This window comes from Neolamprologus brichardi, chromosome 23 (genome assembly GCF_056152115.1).
Source record: "Neolamprologus brichardi isolate AB-2024 chromosome 23, ASM5615211v1, whole genome shotgun sequence".
Lineage (NCBI taxonomy): Eukaryota > Metazoa > Chordata > Actinopteri > Cichliformes > Cichlidae > Neolamprologus > Neolamprologus brichardi.
Window position 1 is genome coordinate 497,426 of NC_142125.1, and position 20,566 is coordinate 517,991.

Sequence of the window (20,566 nt, forward strand, 5' to 3'; positions counted from 1 at the left end):
CTGGAAACGTTTCATACAGCTTTGTTTGACAGAAATGAAGGAGAAAATCTTTTGTTCATTTGTTTGTTTCTACATGAGCTTTGATCATTCTCTGATTAAGCTCAGCTATTGAACGGCGTATATTTTAAAGTAAAGGCTTTAAAACCAAGTTAGTACAAACGTCACTAATGTCACATGACTTTGCTGACATGTGGCCAACAGTAATGTTTTAATGTTCTTCGTTATTAAACATTTGCACATAAATAAGTGACATAATATTCAGTACTTACTTAAAGTTTACTCTTCAGGCGCCCCTCAAAATTATCCACACCCACCGCCGCGCTATGCATTCTGGGATATGTTGGGCCACGAAGTCTACACCGCCACGTCCTTAAAATTCAGGGAAATGAAGGACGCATTTGAGGGCCGCATTTCGAGCAGCCTTTGAATTGGGACATCCTTCGTCGCGTCGCGGTGACGTAATCGGCCTTAAAATGCGGCCTTTAAGGCTGCAGACCCTGAATTGGGACACAGCCATTGTGTGTGAAGGATGACTGGTTGTGTAAAGCGCTTTGGGGTGCTTAGGGACTAGTAAAGCTATACAAATACAGACCATTTAGTTCATTAAATAAATAATGATATGGAGTAATATGTCAGATTGCAGTTAGCCAATATTTTAGTGGCAAAAAGCTCTCTGTGGTTACTTTCACTAAGTTTCGAGTCATAGTGTGGATATTTCCTGCCAGCTAGGGACATTCACATTGTGAAGGAGCTGGAAGATGTCGACACAGTCGAGCGTCAACCTGTAACCTTCGTGTGCGAGGTCAGCCAGATGGATGTGGATGGTCGGTGGTACAGAGATGACTGCCGGATCCGTCCTGGGGACAGCATCAAGATCAGACACCAAGGTAAAAGATCAGTTATCTCAGCAGGAGTCCTGATTTTGGGGGAGCTATCCTTGTAGTTGCTTGAACTGATGAGCCTGAACCATCAGGGGAACTCTGAGAATTAACCGAGGAAAAGAAGAATAAAATACTTGTTTAATGTGATTTCAGGAGAAACTCATTCTCTGTCCTTCAAGTCAGTCAGACCAGAACATGCAGGAGAGATCAGGTTCACGGCAGAGCGCGTCTCATCCTGTGCAACCCTCACGGTACAAGGTGAGCCCTGAGATTCACACCTCACACTGGGCGTGAAGGAAATCCTGACAAACACACAAGAAATATTCTTATAAAACAACAAAGACACAAACCTGAGTTTATTCTTCCACTCTCAGAGCTTCCCGTCCAAATAGTGCGTCCTCTGAGAGTAAAAATCGCCATGTATCGCCACCGAGGTCTGCTAGAGTGCCAGGTGTCACGGCCCAATGCTGAGGTCAGGTGGTACAAGAACAGGAAGGAGCTACTTCCCAGCAGGAAGTATCAGCTAATCAGCCAAGACATCTACAGGCAGCTTGCTATCAATGATGTCTGCTCGTCAGATGAAGACACCTACACGTGTGATGCACAGGACGATAAAACCTCCTGCCAGCTCCTGGTGGAGGGTGAGGTTCCCACACTTATCAAATCAAACTACGATGTCAGGAGCTGTGCAGTAGAGGTAATATGTATTATGCTGTGCGTGCAGAGCAGGCTATCACCATAGTGCGGGGGATGAAAGCGGTGGAGGTGATGGAGCCAGAGCCTGCACGATTCCAGGTAGAGACCAACTTGAAATCAGGAAGGCCACCAAAGTGGACGCTGAACGGTGAGGTCGTGGAGCCATGCGCGGCAGTGGACATCGACAGGGAGGCCACCCTCCACAGCCTGTGCTTCACCTCCACAGAAAGCTCCATGTCAGGCCCGGTGGTCTTTGTGGCTGGCAAGAGTCGTTCCACCGCTCAGCTCACGGTTAAAGGTGAATCTCCCACCCCGCCTCAAGCTCATAACATTCTCCAATGAAATAATGGAAATACGCTGTCTTCCCTTTCAGAGCGCCCTCTTCAGGTGGTCCACCACTTGGATGACGTGGAGGCAAAAGAGAGCAGCTCTGTGACTCTGAGCTGTGAGTTCGCCCCATCTCCCAGGGTGGTGCGCTGGTTTAAGGGCCGCACTGCTCTGAAATCCTCTAACAAGTACAGCATGAAGAGGGAGGGGAAACGAGCAGAGCTGACCGTCCACGGGCTGACGGGGATGGATGCGGGACAGTACCGCTGTCTGGCTGGAGGGTCGCAGAGCTCGGCACATGTGAAAGTAGAAGGTAGGTTCAGTGTGGTGCAAACGTTAATACGAAGCGTTTTCAGGACACGCTGATGGACTGAGCCTTTGTGTTGCAGTGCGGACACTGAAGTTGATCAAACACCTTGAACCGGTGCAAATGGAGGAGAATGGCGTCGCCACTTTCTCGTGTGAACTCAACTACGTGGTGGCCAACGTGGAATGGCTCCTCAATAATGTCCGGCTCTATTCCAACGCCATCAACAAGATCCGCCACATGGGCACCATGCACAGCCTCACGATCAAAAAGCTTCGGCCACAGGAGAGCAGGGTTACCTTCAAAGCGGGCCTTCTCACTGAGACGACCACCTTAAAGGTCAAAGGTCAGTGACAGAAGGAGTGGCTTAGATTTCTGAGAAACATAAATTGCAATAATAACAACACAAAGACGAACCTGTATTGTGTCCCAGAGTGCCCAGCAGTGTTCCTGAGGCCTCTGGAGGATGCAGCTGGAGAGGAGCAAGGGGAGCTTTGTCTTCAGTGTGAGATCTCCAAAGAGACGGCGAGCCCTGCGTGGAAGAAGGACGGTGTCGTTTTGACAGCTGATGAGAAACACGAGCTGCTCCAGTTTGGGAAGTCCATGGCTTTGATCATCCATTCACTGAGCAAGGACGATGCAGGACAGTACACGTGTGATCTCGGCACCAGTCAGACCAAAGCTAAAGTCACAGTACACGGTGAGTAGAGATTCAATTCAATTCAGTTTTATTTATATAGCGCCAAATCACAACAAAAGTCGCCTCAAGGCGCTTCATAGATACAGAGAGAAACCCAACAATCATATGACCCCCTATGAGCAGCACTTTGGCGACAGTGGGAAGGAAAAACTCCCTTTTAACAGGAAGAAACCTCCAGCAGAACCATCTGCTGTGATTGGTTGGGGTGAGAGAAGGAAGACAGGATAAAGACATGCTGTGGAAGAGAGACAGAGGTTAATAACAGATATGATTCAGTGCAGAGAGGTCTATTAACACATAGTGAGTGAGAAAGGTGACTGGAAAGGAAAAACTCAATGCATCATGGGAATCCCCGGCAGCCTGCGTCTATTGCAGCATAACTAAGGGAGGATTCAGGGTCACCTGGTCCAGCCCTAACTATATGCTTTAGCAAAAAGGAAAGTTTGAAGCCTAATCTTGAAAGTAGAGATAGTGTCTGTCTCCTGAATCCAAACTGGAAGCTGGTTCCACAGAAGAGGGGCCTGAAAACTGAAGCTCTGCCTCCCATTCTACTTTTAAATACTCTAGGAACAACAAGTAGGCCTGCAGAGCGAGAGCGAAGTGCTCTAATAGGGTGATATGGTACTACAAGGTCATTAAGATAAGATGGGTCCTGATTATTTAAGACCTTGTATGTGAGGAGCAGGATTTTGAATTCTGGATTTAACAGGAAGCCAAAACAGGAGAAATCTGCTCTCTCTTTCTAGTCCCTGTCAGGACTCTTGCTGCAGCATTTTGGATTAGCTGAAGGCTTTTCAGGGAGTTTTTAGGACATCCTGATAATAATGAATTGCAGTAGTCCAGCCTGGAAGTAATAAATGCATGAACTAGTTTTTCAGCGTCACTCTGAGACAGGATATTTCTAATTTTAGAGATGTTGCACAAATGGAAGAACGCAGTCTTACATATTTGTTTAATATGGGGATGATGGCACGATACCACTTTTTCATACCATCGATACCATCGGTTTTCATTACCGATACATCGGATCGGTCCATGTCTAATGGTGAGTAGTAGAAGAAGAAATTTCTAATAAGCTCTCAAACCAGAGGGTGAATTGTTTTATGAGTTTATCAGTAAAAGCTCTTGTATTTCTGAATCCTCAACCATTTAAGATTTAAACAAGGTCATTATTTCTTTATTCTGCACCATGTTTAATGAGTGTTGGTGGCATTAAACCTTGCTGAGATCTCATCCACAGTTAGTATAGCATCCAGCTGATATATGTGGTCATTCACTGATTGTATTTATTTACAGACTTACACATCACAATTGTCCAGCGTTTGAAGACGACGACTGTCCTCGAGGGAGACACCTGCACTTTTGAGTGTCTCCTCTCCCATGATCTTGACGATAAACCTTCCTGGACCATTAACGGCCAGCTCATGGTTACCAACAGCCGTATTCGGCTCACCAACAGCGGCCGCATGTATACGATGACAGTTAGAGATGCGTTACTTACTGACGCTGGAGATGTGGTCTTCACAATTAAAGATCTAACCTGTAGGACCATGCTTTTTGTTCAAGGTACATAATCTTTCCTAAGATATGGTCACGAGAGTTTATACACATTATACAAATCCTACACTGTAAGTTCAAGATGTTGAGCGAGCCAATGGGCCTTTTCTCACACAGAGAAGCCAGTGCACATCTTCAGGGACTTGTTGAACGTCAAGGCCGTGCCTGGTGAGGATGCAGAGCTGAGCTGTGAAATCACCAAACCAGAAGTCACCATCCGTTGGCTGAAAAACGGGCGTCTGATCAAGGAGAGCCCCAAGTATGAGATGAGCGTGGAGAAACATCTGGCACGGTTGGTGATCAAAAGCACCACCATCCGAGACTCTGGAGAGTACTGCTGTGAGGCCGAAGGCGTGGCCTCCCGTGCCAAGCTTGAGATCAGAGGTTTGACTTTTCATTCTTGGTTTTATAAAGGTAGCAACATTTACAGGTAGCGGTAAAACACAAGTTGCAGCAGATTGAAAGGGTTGATATTATCTCCACGCTTATATGTCTTTGTGTTTTTATGGCTGGATCGGCTTTACTAAGCTTTTTCATTTCAGAGTTACAGCACACATTTGCCAGGGAGCTGAAGGACACTCGAGCAGAAGAAAGAGGAAAGGTGACACTCGAGTGCGAGACGAGGCAGCCAGCCAAGCGCGTGACCTGGCTGAAGGGCCTGATTGAGCTGCGGCCTGGAAGGAAGTATGTCATCAGGCAGAAGGGCGTGGTGCTGTCGCTCACCGTCACCTCACTGGAGAAATCGGACACAGATATTTATATATGTGACGTTGGCACCATGCAAAGCCGGGCACAGCTGACCGTGCAAGGTGAGTGTGGATCATTTAAATTAAACCAAATCAGGCAGTGATGGGAAATACTGCAAAACAAAGGAACCAACACACTGGGAGAAATGCTAATATGATGAGTGCTGTAATGCATGTTGCTAACGTTTATCATTACTAGAGGTGGGAATCACCATACATCCCACGATACGATATTATCACAATACTTAACGCACGATACGATATTATCACGATACGATATTATCACGATACGATATTATCACGATACGATATTATCACAATACTTAACGCACGATACGATATTATTGCAATTTTTAAAAATATTTTGCGATATTCAGATTCTGTACATAAAGGTAAACTTTATCAATATTCATTTTCTCTAATATCAAAGTCTCACACTCAGTCTTTCTCTCATTTCAGTTTTATTGTTGACAAACTGAACGGTTTGTATTACAGTCTAGTCCAACTTAACTGAATCAACCATCTGGTACAATTATAGCTATTCTGAACTATGCAGTTTATGAAAACTATGCAGCCCCTTCAGCAACTGAAGAATTTGAAAGTCAATTAAAACAAAATATAATTTTACATTAAATAAAAAAGTTTTAAACTTAATTAAAATAAAACATGTCTTAAATTAAAATAAGTAAACTGTCATGTTTATTAAACACATTTGGACAGTGAAGGAATGTCAGGATTCTTGCTCAGAAAAAGGATCAACATGCTCTGAAGTCAGAGCACAAAAACCTTTTTGTAACAAAGTATCGATTTCTGCTGTCCCTGTATCCATACATTATTAGCAAACAAAACATCACCATGCTACACAGTATCCATTTTTCCCCACCCCTAAAAGTTACTGAGTAAAATGTTGGTGCTGATCTGATGTTTGCTGTAAGTCTGTAAGAGTTTTGTCTTCTCGCAGGTCAGAAGGTGGTGATCCTGGATGAACTGGAAGATGTTGAGTGTCTGGAGGGGGACACGGTCACGTTCAGGTGTCGCATCTCTCCCAGTGACTACGCTGGGGCCAAGTGGTACTTGGATGAGACTTTGCTTTATACCAACGAGCTCAATGAGATCCAGCTGCTTTCCGGAGGCTTCCACACCCTTACCTTTAAACAGCTGGCCCGTAAAGACACCGGCACCATTTCCTTCGCAGCAGGAGACAAAAGATCGTACGCCTCGCTGTTGGTTCGAGGTAAAGCTGAGCTCTTTGGGTTTTAACGTGTATTTTTTGTCACGTCTTACATGTGCTATGCTTCATCTGATACCAGAAAGGCGTCCCACCATTTGTAAGTCACTTGAGGACTGCGAGGCCATCGAAGGAGGTGGTTTGATTTTGTCCTGTGTGACCTCCAAACCGTGTCACATCCTGTGGTACAAAGATGGCTGCCTCATGTGGAACTCCTCAAGATACTTCACCAGTCGTTTGGGGTGCGAAGCTCGGCTGACCATTCGAGAAGTTTGCAAAGCAGATGCAGGAGTGTACGAGTGCAGCGCTGGCTCTGTTACGACCAGGGCCGCGGTCGCTGTCAAAGGTACCAACAGGGATTTATTCGTGCTGTGGGTCGAACATCTCTGGTGGATTGTATATGATAAATGATAATAAGTAAAGATTTCCTCATTGTCACTCCTAGCCATCCCAGCAGAGTTCATCCACCATTTGAAGCATGTGGAGGCCAAAGAAGGAGAAGCTGCCACCCTGACCTGTGAGTACTCTCTGCCTGGGGTCCACGTCCACTGGAAGAAAGGTTTCGAGAGCATCAGGCCAGGAGACAAGTACGTGATGAAACAGAGGAAGACGATCAACTCTCTGACCATCAAAGCCCTGAAACCCGAGGACGCCGGACAGTATACCTGCCAGTGCAGAGACCACCACACTACAGCAAGTCTCAAAGTACACGGTAAAGCTCTGCATCACACTACGAACTCACCTGACTCAGCTTTACCAAAAACCTCTTCTTTAGTATTTACAACATGTTTCACATCCATTGCTCATGCAAGTGTAAAAGGAGCAGTGCAGTTTTATCTGCAGAAATACAGACGCATGCAACATGCAATAATTACTGTGCACTGATATATGGCAGCTGCTAATGCAATAAACTATCACACAAAGCTTTCATCCTCTTTTATTCACATCTATATCTATGATGTCACTCCTTATTTCTCAGCTGTTCCTATCACATTCATGCAACAACTCAAGAATATGCAAGCAGAAGAGGGCAGCAGCGTCATCCTGCGCTGTGAAATCTCCAAACCTGGGATCCCGGTGGAGTGGAGGAAAGAGGACGAGGTGCTGAAGAATAGTGTGAAGTACCAGATAAGGAAACGGGAGACCACCCTGGAGCTCCTCATATGGAAACCTGTGCCCGAGGACGGTGGCGTCTACAGCTGCGTGTGTGCTGATCAGACGACGTCTGCCACCGTCAAGATTACTGGTAGGAGTTTATTTACCAACGAGCTGATAAAGGAATAATTACGAGGCCATCTGTGATTATTAACTGGTCTTAATGGGTTTCTCAGCTCTCCCAGTCACCTTCAAGCAGAAGCTGAGGAGCGTGTTGATAGAGGAGGGCAACACTGCCACGCTACGCTGCGAGCTCTCCAAACCCGGTCAGTCGGTGGAGTGGAGGAAAGGCGGGGATGAACTGATTAGAAATGGAGAGAAACATCACACGCGACAGAGAGACGTGCTCGTCGAACTGAGGATCTTTGACGTGACGCCCGAGGACAGCAGCATCTACACGTGCATCTGTGGAAACGTGGAGACCACCGCCACTCTGACTGTTAACGGTAACTTGTTCTAGTGTTTTCAGGCAGGTACAGGCAGTGAAACCCACACATTACGGCTTTAATTAATTACCTCAGTGAGTTTCAGAGCAGAAAGAAGGACGTGCTGCTGTGCTGCAGGTTTGTTTTCAGGAGCTTCACTTATCTCGTCCACTTTGCCTTTTAGCTCTTCCCATCGTCTTCAAACAAAAGCTAAAAAACGTACAAGTCGAGGAAGGACGCAACATCACGCTGTGCTGTGAGATCTCTAAACCTGGCGTCCCGGGGGAATGGAGGCTCGGAGGAGATCTGCTCGAGCACGGAGACAAGTACCAGATAAAACAGAGGGGCACGGTCCTGGAGCTGAGCATCAGAGACGCCGTACCAGAGGACAGCGGCGTCTACACGTGTGTGTGCCGCGAGCAGAGGACGAAGTCTACTGTTAAAGTTATTGGTGAGTCTGTGCCATAACTCATTATTACTTAGCCCTGCTAAACGAGGCCTGTGCAGTCTTTGCTCAGGTGTCACAGACCCGAACGCTCACACTAGCAAACTTCCATCGTTTCTGCTTCTGTCGGTCACACTTCCTGAGGATCAGTTCGTTAAGCACTAGGGGTGGGGGAAAAATGGATACTGTGTAGCATGATATTTTGTTTGCTAATAATGTATGGATACAGGGACAGCAGAAATCGATATTTTGTTACAAAAAGGTTTTTGTGCTCTGACTTCAGAGCATGTTGATCCTTTTTCTGAGCAAGAATCCTGACATTCCTTCACTGTCCAAATGTGTTTAATAAACATGACAGTTTACTTATTTTAATTTAAGACATGTTTTATTTTAATTAAGTTTAAAACGTTTTTATTTAATGTAAAATTATATTTTGTTTTAATTTACTTTCAAATTCTTCAGTTGCTGAAGGGGCTGCATAGTTTTCATAAACTGCATAGTTCAGAATAGCTATAATTGTACCAGATGGTTGATTCAGTTAAGTTGGACTAGACTGTAATACAAACCGTTCAGTTTGTCAACAATCAAACTGACATGAGAGAAAGACTGAGTGTGAGACTTTGATATTAGAGAAAATGAATATTGATAAAGTTTACCTTTATGTACAGAATCTGAATATCACAAAATATTTTAAAAAGTTGCAATAATATCGTATCGTGATAATATCGAATCGTGGGATGTATGGTGATTCCCACCTCTATTAAGCACATCACCTGGCTGCTACTTACCTTCTTTATCTCTGTGGAAGCAGTGACGGTAAACGTTGCTTTTGCACAGAGACCTGTGAAAAATGTCTTTTCACAAGAATGAACTTTGACCTGTAAATCATATTTGCCTTTGTTTTACTTCACAAATATAAAAATATATGTGGCTGCTTTGACAGCGATCCCTGCGACATTTAAGGCGAGCCTGAAGAGTCAGGTGGCCGAAGAAGGGAGCAGCGTGACGCTACAGTGCGAGCTGTCAAAGAAGGGAGTCCCGATTCAGTGGCAGAAGCAGGGTCAGCTGCTCGCTGAGGAGGGGTCTCGGGGAAAGTATCGCACGGAGCTTGAAGGAAAGACGGCTAAACTGACTGTTTTAAACATCCAACCAGAAGACGCAGGAAAATACAGCTGCATCACAGGAGATGAGAAAACCACCGCTGAAGTCAAAGTGAAACGTAAGTTTGTGACTTTAACTGCATCGGTCCTGGCTGTATAACCTCTGTGCTGCATAAGAAAGACTGAATAAGAAATAAATGCAGTGGGGAGGTGTAAACAGCACTTTGCAAATCCATTCAATCACCAAAAAAGATCCGTTTTCCAACAGCACTTCCTGTAACATTTAAACGGGAGATCCGTAACCTGGTGGTAAAGGAAGGGGACAGCGGCGTTTTCTGCTGTGAGCTCTCCAAACCTGGAGCTGCAGTCAGCTGGAGGAAAGGCAGAGTCATCCTGCAGCCCGGAGAGAAACACGAGATGAAACAGGACGGACGCGTCACTAAACTGGTCATCAACCACGTGGAGGAGAGCGACGCCGGCAAATACACCTGCAAGACTAAAGACAGCCAATCGACTGCTGAGCTCACAGTCGTAGGTGAGACGCACCCCCAACACCTGACTATGATTTCATGAAGCACTCTTCTTCCTTCTTTTTGAATTTTTATGTCATTATTTAACAGAGTCACCCAAGCGCAGACGTCAAAGAGGTCAGCCACGAAATAGTAGCCCCGTCATCACTGTGTGAACCCATCATGTTTCCATGTCGTCACCCAGTTTGTGCCTAATGTCACAGTGACAGCGTGTGCTCTAGGGCTGCTCGGTTATGGCAAAAATGATCATCACGATTATTTTCACTGAGATCTCGATCTTGACGATATTTATTTAACAATAACAATGTGTTGAATAATATAAAATAGTGCAAATACTGATAACAGTGCAAATGTTTAGTGAACTTTGCAGTGTTGCTCTGTGGTGCAGCTACGACACTGTAGCAAAGTTTACACACAATGGTCGTGTCCAAATTCATGGGCTGCATCCTCCTGAGGACCCGGCCTTCGCGGTCTACGTGGGCCGGGTCCTCAGAAGGTCGGGTAGGCCGGAAGTAAACAGCTGTGAAATTGGACGGTCTAGCCTTCTGATTAGCGTCACCGCTGTCTCGGTGGAGTTTAATAAACTCAGCCGTCTGCTCCTTGCTATCTAAAATATAACAGGACACTGGAGTAAACTCTCGACCGTCTCACACTTCTGATTAATCAGTTTTCTGTTTGACGTTTACTCAGCTGTGTAAAAACCAAGGAGGAACCCACCCGGGGGATTAATAAAGTTTTATTTTATCTAATCTAATAACTTTAATCTCAGCCAAACCGATTTACTCACGAACAAACAAAACACTGAAAAAAGCCCAACAATAACATTTTAGGTTGTCTAAGTGACTTATATATTACGTTTAACCCGAGCAGCGAAAGTCCGCGGTGATCTGAAAATGATGAGCCGGGAGTTGTGCCGTTCTCGGCGGCTTCAGTGACCCTCGAGCTCCCGGTCAGCTGTCGAGCTGGTGGGTAGCAGACGTCTCCGAAAACGTCGAAGCACTTTTGCAAATATGCGATATCTTGATAAAGTGAGCAGATATTTGATGTTCACACAGCTACTTTCTCGCCTGAAAATATGTTTAAAGTTTATTTTGTGACCCAGAAAGATTAGTAAGAGTCATTTTAAAACTTAGTAGCGGCCGCCATTGTTGGAAACTGGAGCTTGGCTGGGCCGCGCTATGAATTCTGGGATATGGTAGGCCACGAAGGACACACCCGACCCATCCTTCAAATTGGGGGAAAAGGAGGACGCATTTGTCGGCTGCATTCGGAGGAGTCTACGAATTTGGACAGCCTTCATCGTGTCGCTGTGATGTAATCGGTCTACAAATGCGGCCTCAGGAGGAAGCAGCCCATGAATTTGGACACGACATGTGTCTACTTGATCCACGTCTGACTGAACCCATAATGTTTCCACACCACTCAAGTTTTTACCTCTTTTCAACCAACAGCAGTCACTCTCCTCTCCAAATAACTTCTGCTGAGCTTTCCGAGCTTCCCTCTTCTCTCTTAATCAGCGGTCTCCAACCCCCGGGCCTCGGACCGGTACCGGTCCGTGAGTCGTTTGGTACCGGGCCGCGAGAGTTGAGGCTCAGGTGTGAAATGTATAGTTTTCAGGGTTTTTATCGGTTTTCAGCGTTATTTTGTTATCGTTTTTATCGTTTACTCGGTTTTCCTGGGTCTTTTCACGTGTGTTATGAATAAATCTTCTTTTTTTCGGTACCAGTACTAGTTTTATTTTGTTGTATTTATCCGCGACACCTTAAAGGCCGGTCCGTGAAAATATTGTCGGGCATAAACCGGTCCGTGGCGCAAAAAAGGTTGGAGACCTTTGTGACCTTTGTGACGCGTGTTTGAAATGCAGAGAGGTGCGCTCGGTTTGCCACACGGAGCAGCGCGAGAGTAAAGCACGAGGGAGGTGCTAATAATCGGCTCAGTCATGTTTAATGATCATTGAAAGCCCAGATCGTAATCAAGATTAAAATTCGATTAATTGAGCAGCCCTAGTGTCCTCGACTGTGAAGGATTTCTTTTAAAGTCCTGCATCATTTAAGCTGCCTGAATCTCATCATGAGCAGCATCATTTGTCTCATGCAGGCATCATGAGACAAACTCACGCCTGGAATATAATGGATTAGAGTTTAATCCATTATAGCGCATATTGAAACCCACGTTTCCTCTGTAGTAGCTTTGTAGCAGAGTGGAGACCTGGATAATGGATTTCTCCATCTGTAGTCATGTTTTCCACTGATTGCTGAAGTTGTACCATAAACAAGCCTCTGATGCTTTATGGATTTCAGTGTGACCTTGTTCATGTATTTTAAAATCACATTAGTGCGCGACACGTGATGTTCTCTGTGGCTCTTGGTTTTCCTTAGAGTTACCGCCTAGTTTCAAGATACTGCTGGCCAATCAGGAGGTGACGGAGGGCAGCAGCGTGGTTCTGCGCTGTGAGCTCACCAAACCTGCGTCCGCGGTGGAGTGGAGGAGACGAGGAGAGCTGCTGAAGAATGGAGACAAGTACCAGATGAGGAAGAAGGAGCTGCAGGTGGAGATGAAGGTGGCAGACGTCTGTGTGGAGGACGGTGGAGATTATACTTGTATATGTGGAGAGCAGAGGACGACAGCTGAGATCAGAGTGAAGGGTGAGCGCTGCTGCTGTCACTGTAGCATCTTTTTATCTTATATATCTTTGTTTAAATCTACTTTACATGTCATTGACTTCATCTCAGTGTCTGTCAGAGCTACAGAAGCACTTCAGGATGTCTCCTCTGCTCTTTTCTAGAGCGGCCCATTAAATTTCTTCAAGACTTGAAGAACATTCAGGTGCAGGAGGGCGGTGTTGTTACACTGTGCTGTGAGCTGTCCCAGCCTGGGGTCCCCGTGCAGTGGACGAAGGGAGACGCTGTCCTTTCAAACGGAGACAAATACCAGATCAAGCAGAGCGGCTGCATCCACGAGCTCCACATCAGGAAAAGCCTCCCCGAGGACAGCGGCTCCTACAGCTGCATTTGTGCTGAGATGAAATCCACGGCAACGACTATTGTTACAGGTGAGATGCGTTCAGCAACATCATTCACGAGGTGATCGTGGCTCAAGAGTCGGGAGGTCGTCTTGTAATCGGAATCGAGCCCTGACTCGGTCGTTGTGTCCTTGGGAAAGACACTTCACCCGTTGCCTACTGGTGGTGGTCAGAGGGCCCGGTGGCGCCAGTGTCCGGCAGCCTCGCCTCTGTCAGTGCGTCCCAGGGTGGCTGTGGCTACAATGTAGCTTCATCACCAGTGTGTGAATGTGGCTGTATCCCAATTCAGGGTCTGCAGCCTCAACGGTCCTCAAGGGCCGCGTACTTAAAGACCGCTGAGGCCGGAAGTGCGAGGCTTGTGAAATGGGACGGTCTAGCCTCCGTTGTGCTGCCCAGGTTGCCTAGCAACCATGATACTAACAGCTGGAAACGTTTCATACAGCTTTGTTTGACAGAAATGAAGGAGAAAATCTTTTGTTCATTTGTTTGTTTCTACATGAGCTTTGATCATTCTCTGATTAAGCTCAGCTATTGAACGGCGTATATTTTAAAGTAAAGGATTTAAAACCAAGTTAGTACAAACGTCACTAATGTCACATGACTTTGCCGACATGTGTCCAACAGTAATGTTTTAATGTTCTTCGTTAGTAAACATTTGCACATAAATAAGTGACATAATATTGAGTACTTACTTAAACTTTACTCTTCGGGTGCCGTTTTTTTTCGGCAGCCTCGCCTCTGTCAGTGCGCCCCAGGGCAGCTGTGGCTACAACGTAGCTTCATCACCAGTGTGTGAATGTGTGGATGACTGGATGTAGTGTAAAGTGCTTTGGTGTCCACAGGGACTAGTGAAGCTATACAAATACAGGCCATTTGTAATTAAGCTTTAACAATCTACAAGTTTGGGGCGATCGTGGCTCAAGAGTTGGGAGTTCGCCTTGTAATTGGAAGGTTGCCGGTTCGAGCCCCGGCTTGGACAGTCTCGGTCGTTGTGTCCTTGAGCAAGACACTTCACCTACCGCCTACTGGTGGTGGTCAGAAGGGCCGATGGTGCGATATGGCAGCCTCGTTTCTGTCAGTCTGTCCCAGGGTGGCTGTGGCTGCAACTGTAGCCGTGTGTGAATGTGAGAGTGAATGAATTGTGAAGCTCTTTGAGGGTCCCGAAAAGCGCTGTATAAATGTAATCCATTATTATTATTAAGTGTTTTTGTAATGTTTCTGGCTATCACTCCTTAGCAATACCAGTGACCTTTAAGCAGAAGCTGAAGAACCAGGAAGCTGTGGAGGAGGGCTGCGTGACCTTACGCTGCGAGCTTTCCAAAGCTGGAGTCCCCGTGGAGTGGAGGAAAGACGCTCAGCTGGTGAACGAGGGAGAAAAAATACAAACGAAGCAAGAAGGCCGAGTGGCGGAGATGCTAATCAGAAATGTAACTCTGGCAGACTCTGGCGAGTACAGCTGTTCTGTTGGGACTGTTGTGACATCAGCTGACATCAAAGTGAGAGGTGAGCTTCACTACAGCTTCACTACAGCTTCACTACAGCTTCACTACAGCTGGCGTAGAGATATAAACTGTCCAGCTGGGAGAAACACACCCAGCACTTCATATTAACCACGGCAGATTTAGAAAATGATTCGTAATTTCAGATTTCACTCACTTTGTCTTCTTTTCTGTAGCACTTCCTGTTACGTTTACAAAGGAGGTTGAGAGTTTGGAGGTGAGGGAGGGGGACGGTGGCGTTTTCTGCTGTGAGCTCTCCAAACCCGGCGCTCCGGTGGACTGGAGGAAAGGCAGAGTGATCCTGAAGCCTGGATACAAATACGAGATGAAACAGCAGGGACGCGTCACCAAGCTGATCGTCAACAACGTGGAGGAGAGCGACGCCGGCAAATACACCTGCAAGACTGCAGACAGCCAATCCACTGCTGAGCTCACAGTTAAAGGTGAACCAGCTCCCACACTAGAAACACTGAATCTGAAAGATTTTATAAAATAAAGTCAAATAACTCCTCTTTGGTGCGTCTTGCAGCGCCGCCGGTCACATTCAAGACGAAGCTGAGGAACCAGCAGGTGGAGGAGGAGAACAGCGTGGCCCTGAGCTGCGAGCTGTCCAAGCCTGGCCTCGCTGTGGAGTGGAGGAAAGGAGAAGAGCTGCTGAGGAATGATTTCAAGTACCAGATTAAAAATCGAAACAGCGTCATGGAGCTGACGATCAAAAACGCACAACTGGAGGACAGCGGCCTCTACAGCTGTTTCTATGGAGACGTCAAGACTACAGCCAGTGTCACAGTCACACGTAAGAGTGTAGATGTGTTTGGTTCATTCATGCTTCTAAAGCCCACGTTTACCAAATATGATCTTTCCTGATCCACAGCTATACCGCTCACCTTCAAAATGGGTCTGAAGAACCAGGAGGCGCCTGAAGGAGGCAACGTGTCCCTGCGCTGTGAACTGTCCCGGGCCGGGGTGCCCGTGCAGTGGTGGAGGGGGGAGGACCAGCTTTATCATGGGGGAAGGAATCAGATGACGCTGAAGGGGAGGGTAGCTGAGATGACCATCAGAAACGTCCAGCCAGAGGATGTTGGCGAGTACAGCTGCGCCTTCGGGGAGCAGAAGACGACAGCTGAAGTCAACGTGAGAGGTATTCGAACATTTTACTTTTTATTGCATTTTATTGAATTGCTACCCTGGACTGAGGAGCTATGTTGGGGGCTTTTGCCCCTGGTAGGGTCTTCCATAGCAAATTGGCCCTGGGTGAGATTCAGAAGAGCCCTATGAGAAGGCCGTCAAGGGAACAGTCCACCCTGCCCGGGTTACCGGGGCCCCGGTCAGGAGCCAAGCCTGAGGCAGAGCGTCTGGTGGCCCGGCCGGGCACAGCCCAAAAAGGGGACACGGGCCCATCCTCCTGCAGGCCCACCACCCGCAGGAGGCGCCGTAGGGGTCGGCTGCTTTGTGTGCCTGGCGGTGGCCAGGAGTGGAGGCCCTGTCGGACTGAAGTCTTACCCTTCAGGCCCGACCTGCACGGTATAACTGTGCATCAAACATGCTGGAGCTGTATTTGTGGAACCACAATCCCACAATTCATTAATTTATCCCTTTCCTGAACCGCTTACCACCCCGGTGAGAGCTGCGCCTCTGTCAGGCCTTCATGCGCCTCCCCGACCACCGGCACGCACCTCCTCCACAAGTAGGCGTGAACCCCCGCGCAGCTCCTCCTCTTTCTCCTCCCTTTCACCCATCAGGCATGGACCCTTGCGCTCCCCCCCCTCCTCCAGCGATGGCTTGGCAGGTTCTCCCCGTGCTCTCCATGTGCTGACCTCCGGCTCGGGCTGAGCAGGTTGGTGAGCTGTCGGTGGACCCAGTGGTTGTTTCGTGGCGCTCCTCCAGGGAGGAGGAAAAGGCAACAACAGGTGGTACAAGCCGTTCCCACCTGAGGAGTGGGGATGGGTGCGGCGGCAGGCTGTGTCCTGGCTGGTTGCAACTTGGGGGCCAGCACAGGCGCCAGAACATTCCGGACGTCGGCCCATGCATTCGAGGGATGATGGTGGGGGTGGCAGCGATGTCGGCCAGGACTGGATCTGAGCCGCCAGACTCGCGATCCTCTGCATGCAGCGCTTAACCAGGTCCTCCAGTTCTTCCTGCTGTGTGGCCACCATCTCAGCCGCCATCTGGGTCAGCTCCTTCCCGGCTGGCCCAGTTGCGGGTCTGCTGTGTCCCCCTCCTGGGTTTCGGCACCACTGTGACAAACCCACAGCAGACCCAGTGCCCGTTCATGCTTTCAAGCATCTCTTTATCAAGGTTGCCGTTCACGACACACACAGAGCTGCAGCTCAACATAACACACAACCAACAACAACAAACACAGGACCCAGTACACCGCAAGCCACGCCCACCACACTGTGATCATCGCCTCTTTGTTAACCCTTTAAAGCCGATAGGAGCGGGCACGCTCTGTTCTGCGTAACTATTTTTAAATCCCGGTAGCTCTGCAACCACGTGAGCTAGCGCAATAATTTTTTTTGCATATGAAACCGGAGGAGTTGTACTTACATCTTATGCCATCAGCTTGTCCTCGGTCACAGTTTCCTTCCACATATAGCTTTGCAAAAACTGCATAAAAAGCACTTGCAGCAACAAAAACATAATATTCCAGAAACACGCTTTGCTGATCCGATCAGCTGTTCATAACACTTCTCACATTAAAACAGACGTCAGCGCAAACGATTGCATGTCCGCCATGTCCTGCCCGAAACTGGAAGTGACGTCATTTTCGCGGAAAATGTAGGTTTTTACTTGTAGGCCTTAAAAGCCTATACTGGAGTTTTTATAAGTCATGTTTGACTTTATGCTTTTCTGAATAGTTTCTGGGATCCTTAGAACTCGAATTGCACTGCTGGAAATAGTTTATTTTGATGCACATGCTGCTTTTTTGCAAATTTGCATCATAGGATTGTTTTTTGTTTTTCCTGCAGTATATAAAAATTGGTGTATTTCAAAAATAAAACTATGAAGACACTCAAAATAAATTTCCTGTTGTTAGAAACTATTTTATGCAACTTTTTTGTATTTAAAGTTTTGAGGGTAAGCCTCTTAAATTTCTCCAAGTAGAAATATATGTAAAAAAACCAAAAACGATTTTCAATTTTTTTGTAGTTTATTGCACTTTTTTGCAATTAATGTAATTACTATGGACTTAATGCAGACATATTATTAAAATATGGGCTGTAACAGTTGTATTGATGTATAGCAACTTGAAATGCTCCCAAAAATGGCAACATGTAAACATATAAAGTAAGCTCTGGCAGACTTGGTTATATGGTAGGTCTTAAAGGGTTAAAAAAGTAACCTGAATATCTCTTTTCTTTCTTCATGCAGCGGCAGCATCGGTGTTCTTTGAAAAGGAGCTTGAGAGCCAAACGGTGGTGGAGGGGAAGTCGGTGCTGTTCTCCTGTGAAGTCTCCAGTCCTAACGTGCCCGTAACGTGGAAGAAGGGCAACGCTGTGGTGGAAGGAGGAGAACGCTGCATCGTGACAAAGAAAGGCGCCAGTCACACTCTGCAGATCAAGAAACTGCATCTGGAGGATGCTGGGGAGTTCAGCTGTATCACCAGGGGCAAAAGGACCACTGCCAAGTTGATTGTCAGGGGTGGGTGTATATGGCAGTCTAATGTCATTATTTGTTGAAGTATTGGGATAATTTATTTACATGACACGAAATCCAGAGCTGACCCTTCTGAGTTGAGTTAATGTAAACGTATTCTAAAGAAAAAGCTGTATCTAGCTCCTGCTTCCTCCACAGAGCGCGTTCGGATCGTTACGGAGCTGCAAGACAAAACGGTGACAGCGGGAGAGGACGCGGTGTTTGTGTGCGAGCTGAGCCACGCAGACGTGAGCGAGGGCGTCTGGTGGCTCGGGAACAGCCCTCTGCAGAAGAACGAGATGAATCAGATGACGTGTCGCGGACGCCAGCACCGACTGGTCCTCACCATGACAACGCCCGAGGAGACGGGCACGGTTGCTTTTGTGGTCGGGGAGGAGAGGACCTCTGCACGCCTGCTGGTTGTTCCTAAGCCTAAAGGTGAGCATAAGGATACAGTGGAGAGGGTGTATTTGAGTAAAAACTAATAAAATGCTTCAGGTTATGTACCGCCTGATGATCACTGGGATTTGATTCTAGTTTTATTGGAGGAGAAGCCCAAAGACACAGTGGTCATGGAGGGCGAGACGGCTACTTTGAGCTGCACCACCTCTGACCTCACCACCTTGGTTACCTGGAAGCGCAACCACATTCCTCTTCGAAACGGTGATAAATACGAGATGCGCAAGGACGGAAAAGTCAACCTGCTGCTCATCCGTGACGTCGACCCGCTGGATACTGGCGTATACTCGTGTGATACAGGAGATATGCAGAGCACTGCCAAACTTACCGTCACTGGTACTTCAGGGCGATAAACAATCTTATGATCAGCACGTGCAGCGAAGCGTTCTTCTTATACTATTCCCATTTCTGTCCTTTTCCAGAGCTTCCTCCGTTCTTCCAGGAGGAGCTTCAGAGTGTGGAAGCTGAAGAAGGAGCTTCAGCCACCCTGTACTGCGAGCTGTCCAAACTCGGAGTACCAGTTCAGTGGAAGAAAAACAGCTCGCCCCTGAGAGCGAGCAGGAAGTATGAGATGCGACAGGACGGTTGCTTCCTGCAGCTTCACATCAAGGAGCTCAAACTTGAAGACAGTGGCAGCTACTCGTGCCAAGCAGGGGCTGCAGAGACCAGCGCGACTGTGTCTGTGAAAGGTGTGTGCAGTGGTACTGTGTTAGCATCCTTCCAGGTGCAGAAACATAAAGTACTGCGTGGTAGGGGTGGGCGATATAAACGATATACGATAGAAACGATATAAATTTGGCCAACGATAGAGATTTTGACTATACCGCTCTATCGTGATAGCGCATATTGATGATGTCATCAAGCTGCGCCTGTTTTGGTCAAAGCATCGCAGCCGCTACAACCATTATCATCTGCAAATTATGGCGGGCGACAGTCATAGCAAAGAGATGAAGCACTTTTGAAATATGAAAAAGCCAAAAACTGCGCTTCCTCCACTTCCGTAACACTGATTCATTAATGTTGAATTCTCTGCAGCTGCTGTTCCCATGTTGTTGCAGTATATTAATAACTAACCTCGTATTGTGGATGAATAATCTCAGTTGTTCTCCTGACTGAAGTTTGGTCCGTGTACAGCATCCTGCTATGCGATTGCATTTGTCCCTGACCACCAGAATCCCTCACGTTAACTTTTATCGAGTGGAAAAGAGTTGGCGTTCATCCTCCAGCTTCACTGTGCTAATGTTATGCTAACATAGCTGTGTCGCTAGCAATCACGTAGCACAACATTATATACCAGCTAGCCCAACTTCAGTAACCCTACAAACACCACTGCTGTTTAGTTTTCTGTCTTCATTTATGTTGAAGTGATAGCAGAGCTGTACGTTTGAATTAGTTTAAAAAATCTCTGTCAGAACATGGTATGAAATGTTTAGGTGTAAACTAGCGAGCTAACTTCCTGTTAACTTTTACTCCGTTAAATTTAATAACTTCTGTTTTCATGGATGTTAAACTTAATTGTTACACCTGGTAAAGCAGCAACGCTGATGATTTTATTAAAGATGAAAGAATTTAGACCGTTTTTAACTCTCAGTGTTCGTTTGACTTTGGGACCTGAAGCTGACGGAGTTTAGGACCCAGATTACTCCGCGAAGCTCCTCACTACGGCAGCCGTAATGCTCTGACAATCCATCAAGCAGTGAGCTTACCAAAGTTGTACTAAAACGTTTTTTAACAGATTTCTGCCAAAATCTGTTCGAATTCATACATAAGGCACACTCTCGATTTTTGAGAAAATTAAAGGATTTTAAGTGCGCCTATGTGGAAAATACGTTATACAGAAGAAAAGAATA

The 20,566-nt window shown here is 46.7% G+C and overlaps 1 protein-coding gene across 1 annotated transcript in view; it reads left to right on the forward strand.

The window, feature by feature from the left end:
• obscna (obscurin, cytoskeletal calmodulin and titin-interacting RhoGEF a) overlaps positions 1-20,566 on the forward strand; it is a 60,053-nt gene that overhangs the window by 1,134 nt on the left and 38,353 nt on the right. Inside the window, exons 3-31 of the mRNA XM_087836203.1 lie at positions 726-887; positions 1,035-1,139; positions 1,256-1,522; positions 1,606-1,875; positions 1,951-2,217; positions 2,294-2,557; positions 2,645-2,911; positions 4,208-4,477; positions 4,586-4,852; positions 5,011-5,277; positions 6,176-6,448; positions 6,525-6,788; positions 6,888-7,154; positions 7,422-7,688; positions 7,774-8,043; positions 8,207-8,473; positions 9,411-9,686; positions 9,836-10,102; positions 10,188-10,214; positions 12,476-12,742; positions 12,883-13,149; positions 14,356-14,622; positions 14,795-15,061; positions 15,148-15,414; positions 15,493-15,759; positions 17,994-18,263; positions 18,417-18,695; positions 18,795-19,052; positions 19,139-19,405. Of these exons, the coding sequence (XP_087692329.1) occupies positions 726-887; positions 1,035-1,139; positions 1,256-1,522; positions 1,606-1,875; positions 1,951-2,217; positions 2,294-2,557; positions 2,645-2,911; positions 4,208-4,477; positions 4,586-4,852; positions 5,011-5,277; positions 6,176-6,448; positions 6,525-6,788; positions 6,888-7,154; positions 7,422-7,688; positions 7,774-8,043; positions 8,207-8,473; positions 9,411-9,686; positions 9,836-10,102; positions 10,188-10,214; positions 12,476-12,742; positions 12,883-13,149; positions 14,356-14,622; positions 14,795-15,061; positions 15,148-15,414; positions 15,493-15,759; positions 17,994-18,263; positions 18,417-18,695; positions 18,795-19,052; positions 19,139-19,405 (7,260 nt within the window). The remainder of the gene's footprint in view (positions 1-725; positions 888-1,034; positions 1,140-1,255; positions 1,523-1,605; positions 1,876-1,950; positions 2,218-2,293; positions 2,558-2,644; positions 2,912-4,207; positions 4,478-4,585; positions 4,853-5,010; positions 5,278-6,175; positions 6,449-6,524; positions 6,789-6,887; positions 7,155-7,421; positions 7,689-7,773; positions 8,044-8,206; positions 8,474-9,410; positions 9,687-9,835; positions 10,103-10,187; positions 10,215-12,475; positions 12,743-12,882; positions 13,150-14,355; positions 14,623-14,794; positions 15,062-15,147; positions 15,415-15,492; positions 15,760-17,993; positions 18,264-18,416; positions 18,696-18,794; positions 19,053-19,138; positions 19,406-20,566) is intronic.